This window comes from Prionailurus bengalensis, chromosome C2, assembly GCF_016509475.1.
Source record: "Prionailurus bengalensis isolate Pbe53 chromosome C2, Fcat_Pben_1.1_paternal_pri, whole genome shotgun sequence".
Classification (NCBI taxonomy): Eukaryota; Metazoa; Chordata; class Mammalia; order Carnivora; family Felidae; genus Prionailurus; species Prionailurus bengalensis.
This window is the reverse complement of record NC_057350.1, coordinates 122,100,663-122,116,599: the sequence shown is the minus strand read 5'-3', so window position 1 is coordinate 122,116,599 and position 15,937 is coordinate 122,100,663. Positions and strand designations below refer to the sequence as shown.

General features: G+C 37.4%; 2 protein-coding genes across 6 annotated transcripts in view; both read right to left on the bottom strand.

Annotated features, from left to right (window-relative positions):
• The window catches only part of XRN1 (5'-3' exoribonuclease 1), a 120,668-nt gene extending 119,881 nt beyond the window's left edge, over positions 1–787 (bottom strand). For all 5 annotated transcript variants that reach the window (XR_006299479.1, XM_043595228.1, XM_043595229.1 and 2 more), the window contains exon 1: positions 585–787. Coding sequence is in view for 4 of the 5 variants with exons in the window: in XM_043595228.1 (XP_043451163.1) it covers positions 585–659 (75 nt within the window). In the remaining variant the exon portion in view is untranslated. The remainder of the gene's footprint in view (positions 1–584) is intronic.
• A 1,285-nt stretch (positions 788–2,072) lies between these two features.
• ATR (ATR serine/threonine kinase) overlaps positions 2,073–15,937 on the bottom strand; it is a 106,898-nt gene continuing 93,033 nt past the window's right edge. Inside the window, 5 exon segments of the mRNA XM_043595227.1 lie at positions 2,073–2,756; positions 3,651–3,756; positions 13,072–13,223; positions 14,643–14,796; positions 15,034–15,190. Coding sequence (XP_043451162.1) covers positions 2,583–2,756; positions 3,651–3,756; positions 13,072–13,223; positions 14,643–14,796; positions 15,034–15,190 — 743 coding nt within the window. The 3' untranslated portion in view covers positions 2,073–2,582.

Sequence of the window (15,937 nt, the reverse complement as noted above, 5' to 3'; positions counted from 1 at the left end):
GGGATTCGTACGGCCTTTGGGATGATCGAAAAAGAGTAACAGAAGGTATCATAAATATGAACCATCAGCCAGGTCAAAGCGTCTAGGCGTTGGGGGTGGGGTGGGATGCAGGTCCTGATAAAGGAAAGTAAACAAGGTGATTCAACTGCGGAGGAAGTTATTATCGTTGGTACGTGGGTCTGTTGCTTTGGGGTGGGGGGTTGGGAGGTACTCAGGACACCCGCTCGGGCTTTGCTGTCTCTATAAGGGAAGACGCAGCTCCTTGAGCAGGAAAGGAAAGAATTCACTACAGCGTTCCTCCCCAGGATTTAATTTCGGAATCGCGGAAGGCCCTGCCCGGCAGCAAAGCTGTCAGTGTCACAACTGCCGCGATCCCCGTGACTCTGCCCAGAGAAACGAAACCTGCATCTTCGCCGCATTCAGAGCATCAGGATATCCTCAAACCTTCTCTTCCCCTCTCTTTGCCGCTCATCCCGCAGACGACGAGCAGAAAGAGGAGGCTGGGGAGCCCAGTCCCAGGGTGGAGAGGGCCGCGGGGCCCCGGGTTCTGGGCCTTCTGAGCCGCTGCCCCCTCGCTCACCCACCTGATGCTCTTTCACCACTTCACTGAGGCAGGGATACCGCTCCGAGATCCATCGGTAAAACTTGGGGACTCCCATCTCGACCGTCAATACTAATTCCAATCAGGGCCAAACCGAAACCAAACGCCCCGCCGGGGCCTACGCCGCAGCCTCCGGCCGTCGCTCCGCCGATGACAACACACCGCTCGCCCGACCATAGAGAGCGCTCGCCGGGCCTAGAGCGGCCGATTCGAGGCCGCATCCCCGGGGCGGGGCTCTAATCCTAGCCGCCGCCGAACGGCGGTGGTTACGTTCAAGAGCAAGGCGGCGTTTTGGTGCGTGAAACTTTGTTCTGGAGATGCCGGTTGCTGGAACTGTGCTTTATAAATGGACGTGGAAGTGCTGTGAAAAACCTCACGAGCCTGCTGGAAGATTTTTGGAACACTGATTTTTGTCCTGATTGCTTGTGTCCTGGGATTACTAATCTCAGCATTTTTCAACACTGATTTGGGAAGATCTGGTGATTTGGTTGTTTGGCGACGGTGAAGCGTTTCTCTGAGAAATTGGTTTAGTTTTGTTTGGCGAGGGAGAGGTTTTTTCCTTTGAGAAATGTAACTCTATAACAAAGTCTCTTTTAAAAACGCCTTTTTTCCGAATTATTTGAAAAAATTTCCTAACTCCTCTCCTAACCCCCAGCCAGCTTCCTCAACTCACCGTTAGCCCCCCAAAGGTAATTATATATACTTATTTTCACATTCATGTCTCCTGGTTTATCGTGTTTTTCCCCCATCACACTCTAAACTGTATAGTGAAGCATAATTCTATCAAGCGAACTTAAGTAAAATTCTGTTATGGTGAATTTTCCATTTGAATGTAATAACCTCATTACTTTTAAGTATTGTGAATTATTTTAAATCTCCTGAAAGAAAATTTACAAAAAATTAACATTAAAATATCTTTAATTTTAAAATATTAACGAAATTTTAACTGTCTTCTAAGACCACTAGATTCTGTATTCTGGTAAACTCTCAGTATGGCAGCATCTTTAAAATTACATTAGTTTTGGGGCGCCTGGGTGGCGCAGTCGGTTAAGCGTCCGACTTCAGCCAGGTCACGATCTCGCGGTCCGTGAGTTCGAGCCCCGCGTCGGGCTCTGGGCTGATGGCTCGGAGCCTGGAGCCTGTTTCAGATTCTGTGTCTCCCTCTCTCTCTGCCCCTCCCCCGTTCATGCTCTGTCTCTCTCTGTCCCAAAAATAAATAAACGTTGAAAAAAAAAATTACATTAGTTTTCATAGTCATACTCTTTTTTTCCTATTACGTTTTCAACCATACAAAAAAAAAGAGTCTTATTAAGTGAACTTGATGTGTGCTTTATGTTTATATGTTTCACTAGACTGGACAGTCAGTTCCTAGAGGCAGGGGAGGTAGCTTGGTGCATAAATCTAGCATAGTGCTTTGTCCATAGTATTTATTCAATAATTTTTTTTTTGTTCAAATGAATGCTTTTTAAAAAACATTTTTTAAAGTTTTATTTATTTTTTTTTAAGTAATCTCCACACCTAACATGGGGCTCCAACTCACAACCCTGAGATCAAGGATCACATGCCAGTCAGGCACCACTCAAATGAATCCTTATGCTAGCTAGTACTTAAAATCAGAGTTGTAAAATGCAATGAGACTGGCTTGTTTAAATACATCTTTTTAGAGCATAAAAACCTAAGATGTTACATTTCTCCAGTTATAATGAACATATATTAAGAAAGCAGTTTTCTCTCTCTCTGCTCCTACCCCACTCACACTCCTTCAGAAACATTAAAATTTTTTTTAAAACAAAGTTTATTTCTTAATAACAACATATATTATTTTAAATATTATTAACAATAAGGGAGTTAATACCAGTTGCTCTGAGAACATAAAGAAACTTATTTATGTTGTACTTTAGAACTGAATAGATATAATCACAGATTAATACCAAATGCATTAATTTTAGATAATTAACATATTCTTTGAAGTAATTTCATTTCACATATATGGAGTCCAACCAAGGTACATCTGGCATAGTAAGTTTTCATCAGTAGCTTCTTGTATAAGGTAATGCACATGTCCTTCAATAGATAACGGCAGCCCTGTCACTCTATTTCGGGTCTTGATTACACCTTGCAGTCGCTGCTCGATGTCAAGAACATGGGTCTTGGCCTATAAGAAGAAATTAAAAATCGTAAGAGCTAAGACCCCAATAACACGTGGATGTTGATCACTTGAAATTACTACTTTTCTGTTATTTAACAAATGTCTATATCCTTTTATGGATCATTACCCTTTTTGTAAAATCAAAGACAAAAGAAATGAAACAAATACTACATGAGATACTGATTTTGAAGCTTGCAATGTTAGTTATGATTTTATTTCTTTTTAAAGTAATCTCTGCACCCAAGGTGGGCCTTGAATTCACAACCCTGAGATCAAGAGTTGCATACTCTACCAGCTGAGCCAGCCAGGTACCACAAAGGCTTGCAACATTAATCTAACATCAACTGATATGGACATGTTTCTGGACTATGTAAAATACCAGGGAATTTCTTCTACATTACAGTTCTAGAAAAATAATAATTTAAAATCGACTCTGAAAATGTTAGGACTTAAATATGTGAATGAATAATAATAGCAACAATACTCTAAAAGCCTAATATTTAGATTACGTTACTATGAGTAAATGGGACTTCTAAGCTACTTGGAATGGTACACATTTCTCTCAATAAAAAAAAATATCAAAATGCAAAAGTCAGAATGACGTTATTACAATAATAATCCTTAATCTATTCTCACTTATTAAAAATTATTATCTGCAAACTCTGAGACTTCAACTAATATTAGTACAGAGTGAATTACTACACATTAAAGCTTTGTAAGTTCAGGTAATCTGTGTTCCAAGTTTTTTCCCACTATATCTCATTATTGTGAGCTATCTATAGTTAAACAAGAACTAGAGCTCAGAGTATTCAATGGTCAGTCACTGATAGCATTTAGAATCAATTCTCATTTATAGAGACACACAATGTCAGCTCATATCAAGCTACACCTTCTACTAACCTTTTCATTGACAACTTCCCCGGTTTCATTCAGTGGTGCTTTGGAATGCCCTTTCACTGGTTTACTCCATTCCACCAGAGGATCATGTAGAAAAGTTTTTAAGACACTAAAATGTAAACAAATGTGGTAACGTGATGTTATTTTTGTAAAAGAAGTCTCTCTAAAGTCAGCACCTAGGTGAAAAGTAAGTGAAGGATGAGAAGCTAATGGTAATACTCTTACAACACACATTACTACTGCATCAGTAACATCTGTGAACTTACTGTTTTGGGGTGAGGGACTGAAAGGAAAGAGAGAGGGAAGAGGGAAGGCAGAGAAGGATCTGAGGTATTCTTGGAGAGTAGAGTAAGGTGAGTTCTGTGTGCCATTTCTAAATGCATACTGTGAACTTCAAATACAACTACCTATGGAAAAACCCACTCAGTTTTCTTAGTATGTCCAAAACAAAACTCATTACCCTTTCTCAAACTATTTAACGTGTATTCCCCAAATCAGTAAAGAACATCATTCACTCATTTGCTCTGAACAAAAATCTAGGAATCATCCTAGAATTATCAATCCTCTTAACACTCAATTCTACCTCCTAAACCCCTTTAGAACCCTTCTACTTACCTTCATTTCTACTGTCACTACCTCATCCAATGCACCATCATTTTTCTCTGAGTTACTCTAATAGTCCTCTAACTGGTTTTCTGGTCTCTAGCCCAAACTGCAACTGTAATTTTTCTACAGTGCAAAATCTGATTTCATTTTCTCTTTTTAAAATTTCTTCTTAAAAGTTTAAACGTGGGGCGCCTGGGTGGCGCAGTCGGTTAAGCGTCCGACTTCAGCCAGGTCACGATCTCGCGGTCCGTGAGTTCGAGCCCCGCATCAGGCTCTGGGCTGATGGCTCAGAGCCTGGAGCCTGTTTCCGATTCTGTGTCTCCCTCTCTCTCTGCCCCTCCCCCGTTCATGCTCTGTCTCTCTCTGTCCCAAAAATAAATAAACGTTGAAAAAAAAAATTAAAAAAAAAAGTTTAAACGTGTAAACCAGCCCCATGTGGACTTTTCGTAATCTAGCCCTGCTCATCTAGGCACCATGATCATAGCACCATCTACTCAAAGTCTACCCTCTAGAAAACAAAATTATATTTCTTAGGCAGTCCATGCCTTCACTTGCCTTGATATTTCTATCACTCAGAATACTCTTCCCGTTTGACAGTCAATTCCATTTATCTTTAAGGTTTCAGCTACTTCCTCCAGAAATTATTTCCTGACTTCCTCCAATTGGGATAGGAGCTCTTAGTATTTCACAAGATACTATACTTACTCTTTCAGAGAATTTGCCTTCTCCTATGTCTAACTAACCAGTATGTTATACCAAAATGTATGGTAAACAGCTTGAAAGAAAGAAGGTGGATACATGAGCTTTAAAAGTCCTTTTTAAAAACTACATACTACAGCTAACATGTTTAATGGTGAAACTTCTATACCCCCAAGATTAGGAACAAGATAAAGATGTAGACCTCTCACCTTGTCTATCTGACATTCATTTTGCTAGGGCAATTAGGCAAGAAAAAAAAGGCATGAGATTGGAAAGGGAAAAGTAAAACAATTTTTATCTGCAGACAATGTGCTGTTATAGAGAGAAAAATCTTAAGGTACCTACAAAATAACTATTAGAACTAATAAATGAGTTCAGCAAAATTTGCAAGATAGGGATAAATATACAAAAATCTAACAAGAAAAATGAATACAAAAATGAAATAAAGAAGAAATTCCATTTAGCATAGTATTTAAAAAACACGTAGAAGCACATTTAAAAAAATACAAGACTTGAAAACTAAAAATTATAAACCACTATTGAAAGAAATTACAGAAGAATTAAATAAATGAAAAGACATCCAATGTTCATGGTTCAGAAGACTCAACATTTTTGAAATGACAATACTCCACAAACTAACAGATTCAATGCCATACTTATTAACATCCAGGTTGGCTTTTTGCAGAAGTTGACAAGATGACCTTAAAATTACGGAAATGCAAAGAATAGCCAAACAATCTTGAAAAATAAAAAGTTGGAGCACTCACAATTCCAAATTTCAAAATTTACTACAAAGCTACAGTGATCAAGATAATGTGTTATAGGCATATGGTTACACATAGAGATCAAGAGAACAAAACTGAAGAGTCCAGAAATAAAGTCTTACATATATGCTCAACTGATTTTTCATAGAAGTGCCAAGACAATTAAATGAATAATATTTTCAAAAAAAAGTGTGAGGAAAACTGGATCTGCACACTCAAAAGAATAAATATGGACCCCTACCTCACACTAGAAACACAAAATAACTGAAAATGACCATAGATCTAAATATAAGAGCTAAAACTACAAAACACTTAAAAGAAAACAGAGGCATAACTGTTCATGATTTGGATTATGCAACAGTTTCTTAAATGACACCAAAAGCACAAACAACAATAAAAATAGATAAATTGAAGGAAATCAAAGGCATCAAAATTGGCAAAGATGAAGTCAAGCTTTCGCTTTTTGCAGATGACATGATACTATACATGGAAAATCCGATAGACTCCACCAAAAGTCTGCTAGAACTGATACAGGAATTCAGCAAAGTTGCAGGATACAAAATCAATGTACAGAAATCAGTTGCATTCTTATACACTAACAATGAAGCAACAGAAAGACAAATAAAGAAACTGATCCTATTCACAATTGCACCAAGAAGCATAAAGTACCTAGGAATAAATCTAACCAAAGATGTAAAGGATCTGTATGCTGAAAACTATAGAAAGCTTATGAAGGTAATTGAAGAAGATTTAAAGAAATGGAAAGACATTCCCTGCTCATGGATTGGAAAAATAAATATTGTCAAAATGTCAATACTACCCAAAGCTATCTACACATTCAATGCAATCCCAATCAAAATCGCACCAGCATTCTTCTCGAAACTAGAACAAGCAATCCTAAAATTCATATGGAACCACAAAAGGCCCCGAATAGCCAAAGGAATTTTGAAGAAGAAGACCAAAGCAGGAGGCATCACAATCCCAGACTTTAGCCTCTACTACAAAGCTGTAATCATCAAGACAGCATGGTATTGGCACAAAAACAGACACATAGACCAATGGAATAGAATAGAAACCCCAAAACTAGACCCACAAACGTATGGCCAACTCATCTTTGACCAAGTGGGAAAGAACATCCAATGGAAAAAAGACAGCCTCTTTAACAAATGGTGCTGGGAGAACTGGACAGCAACATGCAGAAGGTTGAAACTAGACCACTTTCTCACACCATTCACAAAAATAAACTCAAAATGGATAAAGGACCTGAATGTGAGACAGGAAACCATCAAAACCTTAGAGGAGAAAGCAGGAAAAAACCTCTCTGACCTCAGCCGTAGCAATCTCTTCCTCGACACATCCCCAAAGGCAAGGGAATTAAAAGCAAAAGTGAATTACTGGGACCTTATGAAGATAAAAAGCTCCTGCACAGCAAAGGAAACAACCAACAAAACTAAAAGGCAACCAACGGAATGGGAAAAGATATTTGCAAATGACATATCGGACAAAGGGCTAGTATCCAAAATCTATAAAGAGCTCACCAAACTCCACACCCGAAAAACAAATAACCCAGTGAAGAAATGGGCAGAAAACATGAATAGACACTTCTCTAAAGAAGACATCCGGATGGCCAACAGGCACATGAAAAGATGTTCAGCGTCGCTCCTTATCAGGGAAATACAAATCAAAACCACACTCAGGTATCACCTCACGCCAGTCAGAGTGGCCAAAATGAACAAATCAGGAGACTATAGATGCTGGAGAGGATGTGGAGAAACAGGAACCCTCTTGCACTGTTGGTGGGAATGCAAACTGGTGCAGCCGCTCTGGAAAGCAGTGTGGAGGTTCCTCAGAAAATTAAAAATAGACCTACCCTATGACCCAGCAATAGCACTGCTAGGAATTTATCCAAGGGATACAGGAGTACTGATGCATAGGGGCATTTGTACCCCAATGTTCATAGCAGCACTCTCAACAATAGCCAAATTATGGAAAGAGCCTAAATGTCCATCAACTGATGAATGGATAAAGAAATTGTGGTTTATATACACAATGGAATACTACGTGGCAATGAGAAAAAATGAAATATGGCCTTTTGTAGCAACGTGGATGGAACTGAGAGTGTGATGCTAAGTGAAATAAGCCATACAGAGAAAGACAGATACCATATGGTTTCACTCTTATGTGGATCCTGAGAAACTTAACAGGAACCCATGGGGGAGGGGAAGGAGAAAAAAAAAAAAAAAGAAGTTAGAGTGGGAGAGAGCCAAAGTATAAGAGACTGTTAAAAACTGAGAACAAACTGAGGGTTGATGGGGGGTGGGAGGGAGGAGAGGGTGGGTGATGGGTATTGAGGAGGGCACCTTTTGGGATGAGCACTGGGGGTTGTATGGAAACCAATTTGACAATAAATTTCATATATTTTAAAAATAAATAAATAAATAAAAATAAATTGGACTTCATCAAAACTAAAAACTTAAATGCTAAAAAGGACATCATCAAGAAAGCAAAAAAGACAATCCACATATGGGAGAAAATATTTGCAAATTATGTATCTCTTAAGGATCTACTACCCACAATATGTAAAAGAAGTCTTACAACGCAACAATAAAAAGACAAATAATTCAATTTAAAAAAAAATGGAAAGGATTTGAATAGTTATTTGTCCAAAGATGATATACAACTGACCAATAAGTGCATGAAGAGATGCTCAACATAACTGATCATTAGGGAAATGCAGCTAAAAGCATAACGAGATACCATTTGGTATACCACCCACTAGGATGGGTAAAGTAAAAAAGACAGGTAAACAACAAGTGTTGGTAAGAATGTGGAGAAATTGGAACCCTCATACCTTGCCATTGGGATTCTAAAGTATTACCTCAAAATGTTAAGCTTAGAGTTAACATGTGACCCAGTAATTCTACACCATACCCAAGAAAACTGAAAACGTATATCCACATAAAACTTGTACACAAATGTTCACAGCCACACTTTTCACAATAGTCAAAGGGTGTAAAAAATCCATTGTCCATTAGTTGATAAATGGATAAACAAAATGTGATATACAATAGAATATTTGGCAATAAGAAAGAATGAATTACTAATACAGGCTACAACATGGATAAACCCTGAAAACACCATGTTAAGTGAAAGAAGACATAATATGCCACATGTTGTAGGATTCCATTTATATATGAAATGTTCAGAATAGTCAAATCCATTGAGACAGAAAGTAGATTAGTGGTTGCTAGACAATGGCAGGGGAGTAGGGATGGAGAGTACCTGCTAATTTCTTTTGGGGGTGATAAAAATGTTTTATAATTAGATACCAGTGATGGTTGCACAATCTTGGGAATATGCTAAAAACCACTACAGTACACTTTGAAACAGTTAATTTTACGGTATGTAAATTACATCTTTTAAAAAACTGAGATATAATGGACATACAACATTAGTTTCAGATGTACATAACTTGCTATTTGTATATATTGCAGAATGATCATCACAAGAAATCTAGCTAATATCCATAAACATACAGTTACAAATGTTTTTTCTTGTGATGAGAACATTTATTTGTTTGCTTATTTAAATTATTTATTCACTTAACTAATCTCTATACCCAACATGGGGCTTGAACTCACAAGCCTGGGATCAAGAGTCTCATGTTCTTCCACCTGAACCATCAGGCACCCCCTTCGGACACGGACTTTGAATATTTACTCTCTTAGCAACTTTCAAATACACAATACGGTATTATTAACTATAGTCACCATGTTGCACAAAATATTTCCATGACTTAATTTATTTCATAACGAAAAGTTTATACCTTTTGACCACCCTCATCCATTTGTCTACCCTCCACCCCCACCCTCTGGCCACCACCAGTCTGTTTTTTATGAGCTCAGTTTTTGTTTTTCTTTTTTTACTTAAGTTTTAATTTTAATTTCCATTAACATAGTGTTATGTTAGTTTCAGATGTACAATAAAGTAATTCAACAGTTCCATACATTACCCTGTGTGCATCATGACAAGTGTAATCCTTAGTTCCCATCACCTATTTAACCATCCCTCCACTCCACCTTGGTAATAACCATCAGATTGTTCACTATAATAAGAGTTTGTATCTTGCTCTATTTTTTCACCTTTGCTTGCTTATTTCTTAAATTCCACATATGAGTGAAATCATATGGTATTTGTCTTTCTTTGATTGACTTATTTCACTTAGTATACTTTTTAGCTCCATCCATGTCATTGCAAATGGCAAAATTACATCCTTTTTTATAATTGAATGATATCCTATTGTGTGTGTGTGTGTGTGTGTGTGTGTGTGTGTGTATATACATACATACCAAGTCTTTTTTTTTCCTTAAATTTATTTGTTTAAATTCAAGTTAGTTAACACACAGTGTAACCAATACTACATTGGTTTCAGGAGTAGAACCCCATGATTCATCACTTACATACAACATCCAGTACTCATCCTAACAAGTACCCTCCTTAATGCCCACCACCCGTTTAGCCCATCCCCCTACCACCCACCTCCCCTCCAGCAACCCTCAGTTTGTTCTCTGTATTTAAGAGTCTCTTATGTTTTTATCTTATTTTTCCTTCCCTTCCCCTATGTTTATCTGTTACATTGCTTAAATTCCACATGAGGGATATCATATGATATCTGTCTTTCTCTGGCTGATTATTTAGCTTAGCATAATACACTCTAGGTCCATCCATGTTGTTGCAAATGGCAAGATTTCATTCTTTTTGATCACTGAGCAATATTCCACTGTGTGTGTGTATGTATGTATGTATGTATGTGTGTGTGTGTGTGTGTGTATACACACATACATCTTTATCCATTCAGCAGTTGATGGACATTAGGGCTCTTTCCATACTTTGACTATTATTGATAGTGCTGCTATAAACATTGGGGTGCATGTGCCCCTTATAATCAGCATTTTTGTATCCTTTGGATAAATACCTAGTGGTGCAATTGCTGGGTCATAGAGTAGTTCTATTTTTAATTTTTTGAGGAACCTCCATACTGTTTTCCAGAGTGGCTGCACCAGTTTGCCTTCTCACCAACAGTATAAGAGGGTTCCCCTTTCTCTGCATCCTCGCCAACATCTGTTGTTTCCTGAGTTGTTAATTTTAGCCATTCTGAAGATGTGAGGTGGTATCTCAATGTGGTTTTGATATGTATTTCCCTGATGATGAGCAGTGTTGAGCATTTTTTCATGTGTCTGTTGGTCATCTGGAGGTCTTCTTTGGAAAAGTGTTTATTCATGTCTTATGCCCATTTCTTCACTGGATAGTTTTTTTGGGTGTTCAGTTTGATAACAAAATCTATAAAGATAAAATCTTTATGTATTTTGGATACTAACCTTTTATCTGATAATGTCATTTGCAAATATCTTCTCCTATTCCATCGGCTGTCTTTTAGTTTTGTTGATTGTTTCCTTCACTGTGCAGAAGCTTTTTATCTTGACGAGGACCCAATAGGTGATTTTTGCTTTTATTTCCCTTGCCTCTGGAGACACGTGCTGTGGCCAAGGTCAAAGAGGTTGCTGCCTGTTTTCTCCTCTAGGATTTTGATGGTTTCCTGTCTCACATTTAGGTCTTTCATCCATTTTGAATTTATTCTTATGTATGGTGTAAGAAAGTGGTCCGGTTTCATTCTTCTAAATGTCACTGTCCAATTCTCCCAGCACCATTTGTTAAAGAGACTGTCTTTTTTCCACTGGATACTCTTTCCTGCTTTGTCGAAGATTCACTGGCCATACATTTGTGAGTCTATTTCTGGGTTCTCTATTCTAGTTCATTGATCTAGGTCTCCATTTTTATGCCAACACCATACTGTCTTGATGTAATACAGGCTAAAGTCTGGAACTGTGATGCCTCCAGCTTTGGTTTTCTTTTTCAACATTACTTTGGCTATTCAGGGTCTTTTGTGGTTCCATACAAATTTTAGGATTGTTTGTTCTAGCTATGTGAAGAATCCTGGTGGTATTTTGATAGGGATGGCAGTGAATGTGTAGATTGCCTTGGGTAATATAGACATTTTAACAATATTTATTCTTCCAATCCATGAGGATGGAATGTTTTTCCATTTCCTTGTATCTTTTTCTATTTCTTTCATAAGCTTTCTGTAGTTTTCAGCATACAGATCTTTTACCTCTTTAATTAGGTTTATTCCTACGTATTTTATGGTTTTTGGTGCAATTGTAAATGGGATCGATTCCTTGATTTCTCTTTCTGCTGCTTCATTGGTATATAGAAATGCAACTGATTTCTGTACGTTGATTTTATATCCTGCAACTTTGTTGAATTCATATATCAGTTCTAGCAGTTTTTTGGTGAAGTCTTTTGGGTTTTCTATGTAGAATATCATGTCACCTGTGAAGAGTGAAAGTCTGGCTTGTCAATTTGTATGTCTTTTATTTCTTTTTGTTGTCTGATTGCTGAGGCTAGGACTTCTAGTACTATGTTGAAAACTGTACCATATCTTCTTTACCCATTCATCAATCAATGGACACTTGGGCTGCTTCCATTATCTTGGCTATTAGAAATAATGCTGCTATAAACATCAAGGTGTATGTATCTCTTTGGATTAGTGCTCTTGCATTCTTTTGTAAGTGCCCAGTAGTGCAGCTCGTGGATCATAAGGTAGTTCTATTTTTTCTTTTTAAGACTCCACATATAAGTGATCTCACACACTTCTCTGTCTTATTTTCACTTGGCATACATGCCTTCAAGGTCTATCTATGTTGTCACAAATGGCAAGATTTCCTTCTTTTTATGGCTGAATAATATTCCACTGTGTATGTATATGTTTGTGTGTATATGTGTGTGTGTGTGTGTATATACATATACATATACATACATCAGGCTTTTTTTACCCATTCATCCATCAATGTACACTCAGGTTGCTTCCATGTCTTGGCTATTATAAATGATGCTGCAATGAACTGTAAGTTATACCTTAATAAAGCTATTATTTAAAAAAATTCACTTCGGGGTGCCTGGGTGGCTCAGTCAGTTGAGCATCCAACTTCAGCTCAGGTCATATCTTGTGGTTTGTGAGTTTGAGCCCCACATCAGGCTCTGTGCTGACAGCTCAGAGCATGGAGCCTGCTTCGGATTCTGTGTCTTTCCCTCTCACTTCCCCTCCCATGCTCATGCTCTGTCTCTCAACAATAAATAAACATTAAAAAAAAGTTTTTTTTAAATACAATACAACAAAATAAAAAAAATCACTTCAACCAATGCAAAGTGGCTTCTATTATTTAAAAAACATATTTAGGAACCAATAATTACACTCAAGATTACTGTTAAATTGTTTACATAGCATAAATAATTACCTCATTAAAGGCTCTCTTTGATCTCGCATCAGCCTCATTGTAACTTCACAAGCTCTTCGAAAAAGACCTTCTGTTCCCATAGGACCCATTCCATTAACCATATTATGAGTCAGCCGAAATGGAACAATTTCTGGAACTTCAAAGGTTTCCCCCTTAAAACAAGGCATTTTATTAAAAAGTAGTATTAGAATTTTAAAATCTTTGTGCAAAAAAAAATTAGAACTTCAAGTCTACTCTTTAAGCAAAGTGCAGAGATACCTTCAAAATATTTATATTTTTATAATATGTAAATATAAAAATATTTGTAACCACATTAAAGGCCTATATCATGAAGGAGCCTACATCTCTACCTTTGATCTAATGGATGGATGGATTCACCTATCACTGAATTATTATAGTGAATATTACTATAGAGAAATTTTTATGCATTCAATATTTAATCTCATATTAACTTCCTTAATGTCCTTCTTGAGTAATATAAAATAAAAACAAATATTCTCATATTTTTCTTTTTTTTTTTAAGAGTTTCACTTTAAAGCAGGGAGGGAAAAGAAATAACCAAATGTTAGATGCTCGTACTGATGAGAGTATACAACATATAGTATAATGAAGTCCAGTTCATTTATTTTCTATCATTCTCAACCTGCCTTTCATAGGGCCTTTTCATCCCCAAATTTATTGACTCAGTTTCTTATATGATTTAACAAATACCAGTGGTTTATCTTTTGATTTAATCTTATTTGTATCTGTAACCTGTCTTAGTTCCTGTGACAGCAGACGGCAATCAATACTGGGGATATGAGGGGCGCCTGGGTGGCGCAGTCGGTTAAGCGTCCGACTTCAGCCAGGTCACGATCTCGCGGTCCGGGAGTTCGAGCCCCGCGTCGGGCTCTGGGCTGATGGGTCAGAGCCTGGAGCCTGTTTCTGATTCTGTGTCTCCCTCTCTCTCTGCCCCTCCCCGTTCATGCTCTGTCTCTCTCTGTCCCAAAAATAAATAAACGTTGAAAAAAAAAAATTAAAAAAAAAAATACTGGGGATATGAAAATTGGGGGTTAATCTACCAGTATGCCTTCCAGGACACTGGAAAATTAGAGGGGGCCTGAGGGACCTCAGTCCAACTAGCTTAATTTATTCTTAAGCCCCTCTGGACCTAAAGAATTTTCTGGGATGTCTGCCAGAGATCTGTGTATTTTGTTTAAATTCCTGGATGATTCTGATATGCTGCCAGGTTTGGAAACCATCACATTAAAGTACTGTCTCTTTAGAACTGAGTCTCTGTAAAATGAATTGATCTGCCCATATTCACATAACTAAGAACTGAGTCAGAACTTGAATCTTTGGATTTCAAGTTCAGTGCTAGTTTTCCTATATCACTCTTTTGAGTTCTCTTCATCCTAAGTTGCTTTACTGAGGACTCTGGGATCCACTGATCAAAACCAGTCAAAAAAACTCTCAGTGTGACTCAACTGTGATGATAACTGCTACCAACGGGTATATCTAGGAAGAACAGTTGTTAAAAAAGGCAATTGGGAGAAAACATACAATTAACTAGAATGAGTCACATCACTTACCTTATTGAAGAGACAGTTGAAATCCACATGTACACATTCACCAGTCAAAGAATCAAAGAGGATGTTTTCACCATGACGGTCTCCAAGCCCCAGGATATAACCAACCATTGACATAACTGCAGTGGAACGACAGTATGCTGACCTGCTACTGTACCTAAAGAAAACACAATGCCTATCACATATCCTTATGCCACTGATTTAATTTAGATTTAATTTTAAATTTAGAATTAAAAAAAAAAATTTTTTTAAGTAATCTCTAGCCCCAATGTGGGTCTCAAACTCACAACCTCGAGAACCATCACACACTCTACTGACTGAGCCAGACAGGCACCCCTAAGATATTTTTTAAAACATCTAACCATAATAATGTATTATTTTCTGTTTAATTTACCATGATGTAGGATCAGGGAATGTCCTCAGAAACCACTCATGAAAAACAGGAGGATGCCTGGGTAGGAGAAATTCTTGGAATACTTTGAGTTTTTCAGACAAAGCTGCAGCTTTTGGTAGCATACACTGGCGAAGTTCTTTTCCTGTCATATAAACTCCTACAAGGTAGAGTGGTTTTCATTAATCACACAAGCCAAATAAGGGGCAATTTTTTTATTGGACAGAAAACATCCATTTTTATTCAAATTGTTAATTAAAAGAATGGAAAATTTTTCATAAACTTACCTTCTGATATTATAATAAAATAATAAAATGCATTATGTATGTTCCCTTGTAATTATCCAAAGTGAAGCTTCTTGTTTATGAAAATGAATGTCAACTAAAACTAATGTGGAATCAACTGATTCCAGAAGATATTACTCAGAATAAATCCAACGTGAGGAGTACCCCTGGAATTGTAAAATGCTGTAATCCTCACTAAAATTGTACTAATCTCTCTGTTAATCAGCATGTAGTATAGGTCCACACTGAATCATTATTAAAAAACCTACAATGGTGCTTTGAAATAATTTACTGTGTGAAGGCTAGCCTATAAGATTCATAGTATAGTTGATTCTTGAGCTAATCTTGTACAATGCAAATCATCTGGAGAAAAACAAGAAATTTTCCTTCTGATATACTGGTGAGCTTATATTAGATGGGTGATATGACTACAGTCTATAAAGTGCCTTTCAGGCCCACCTTGGTTTAGATACTTTTTTTTTTTTTTTTTTAAGAGAGAAAGTACGAATGGGGGATAGGGGCAGAAGGAAAAGGGGAGAGAGGCAGTGAGAAGGAAAGGTGGGGAGAGAGGAAGAGAGAGAGAGAGAAAGAGAAAATATCTCAATCAGGCTCCATGCTCAGCA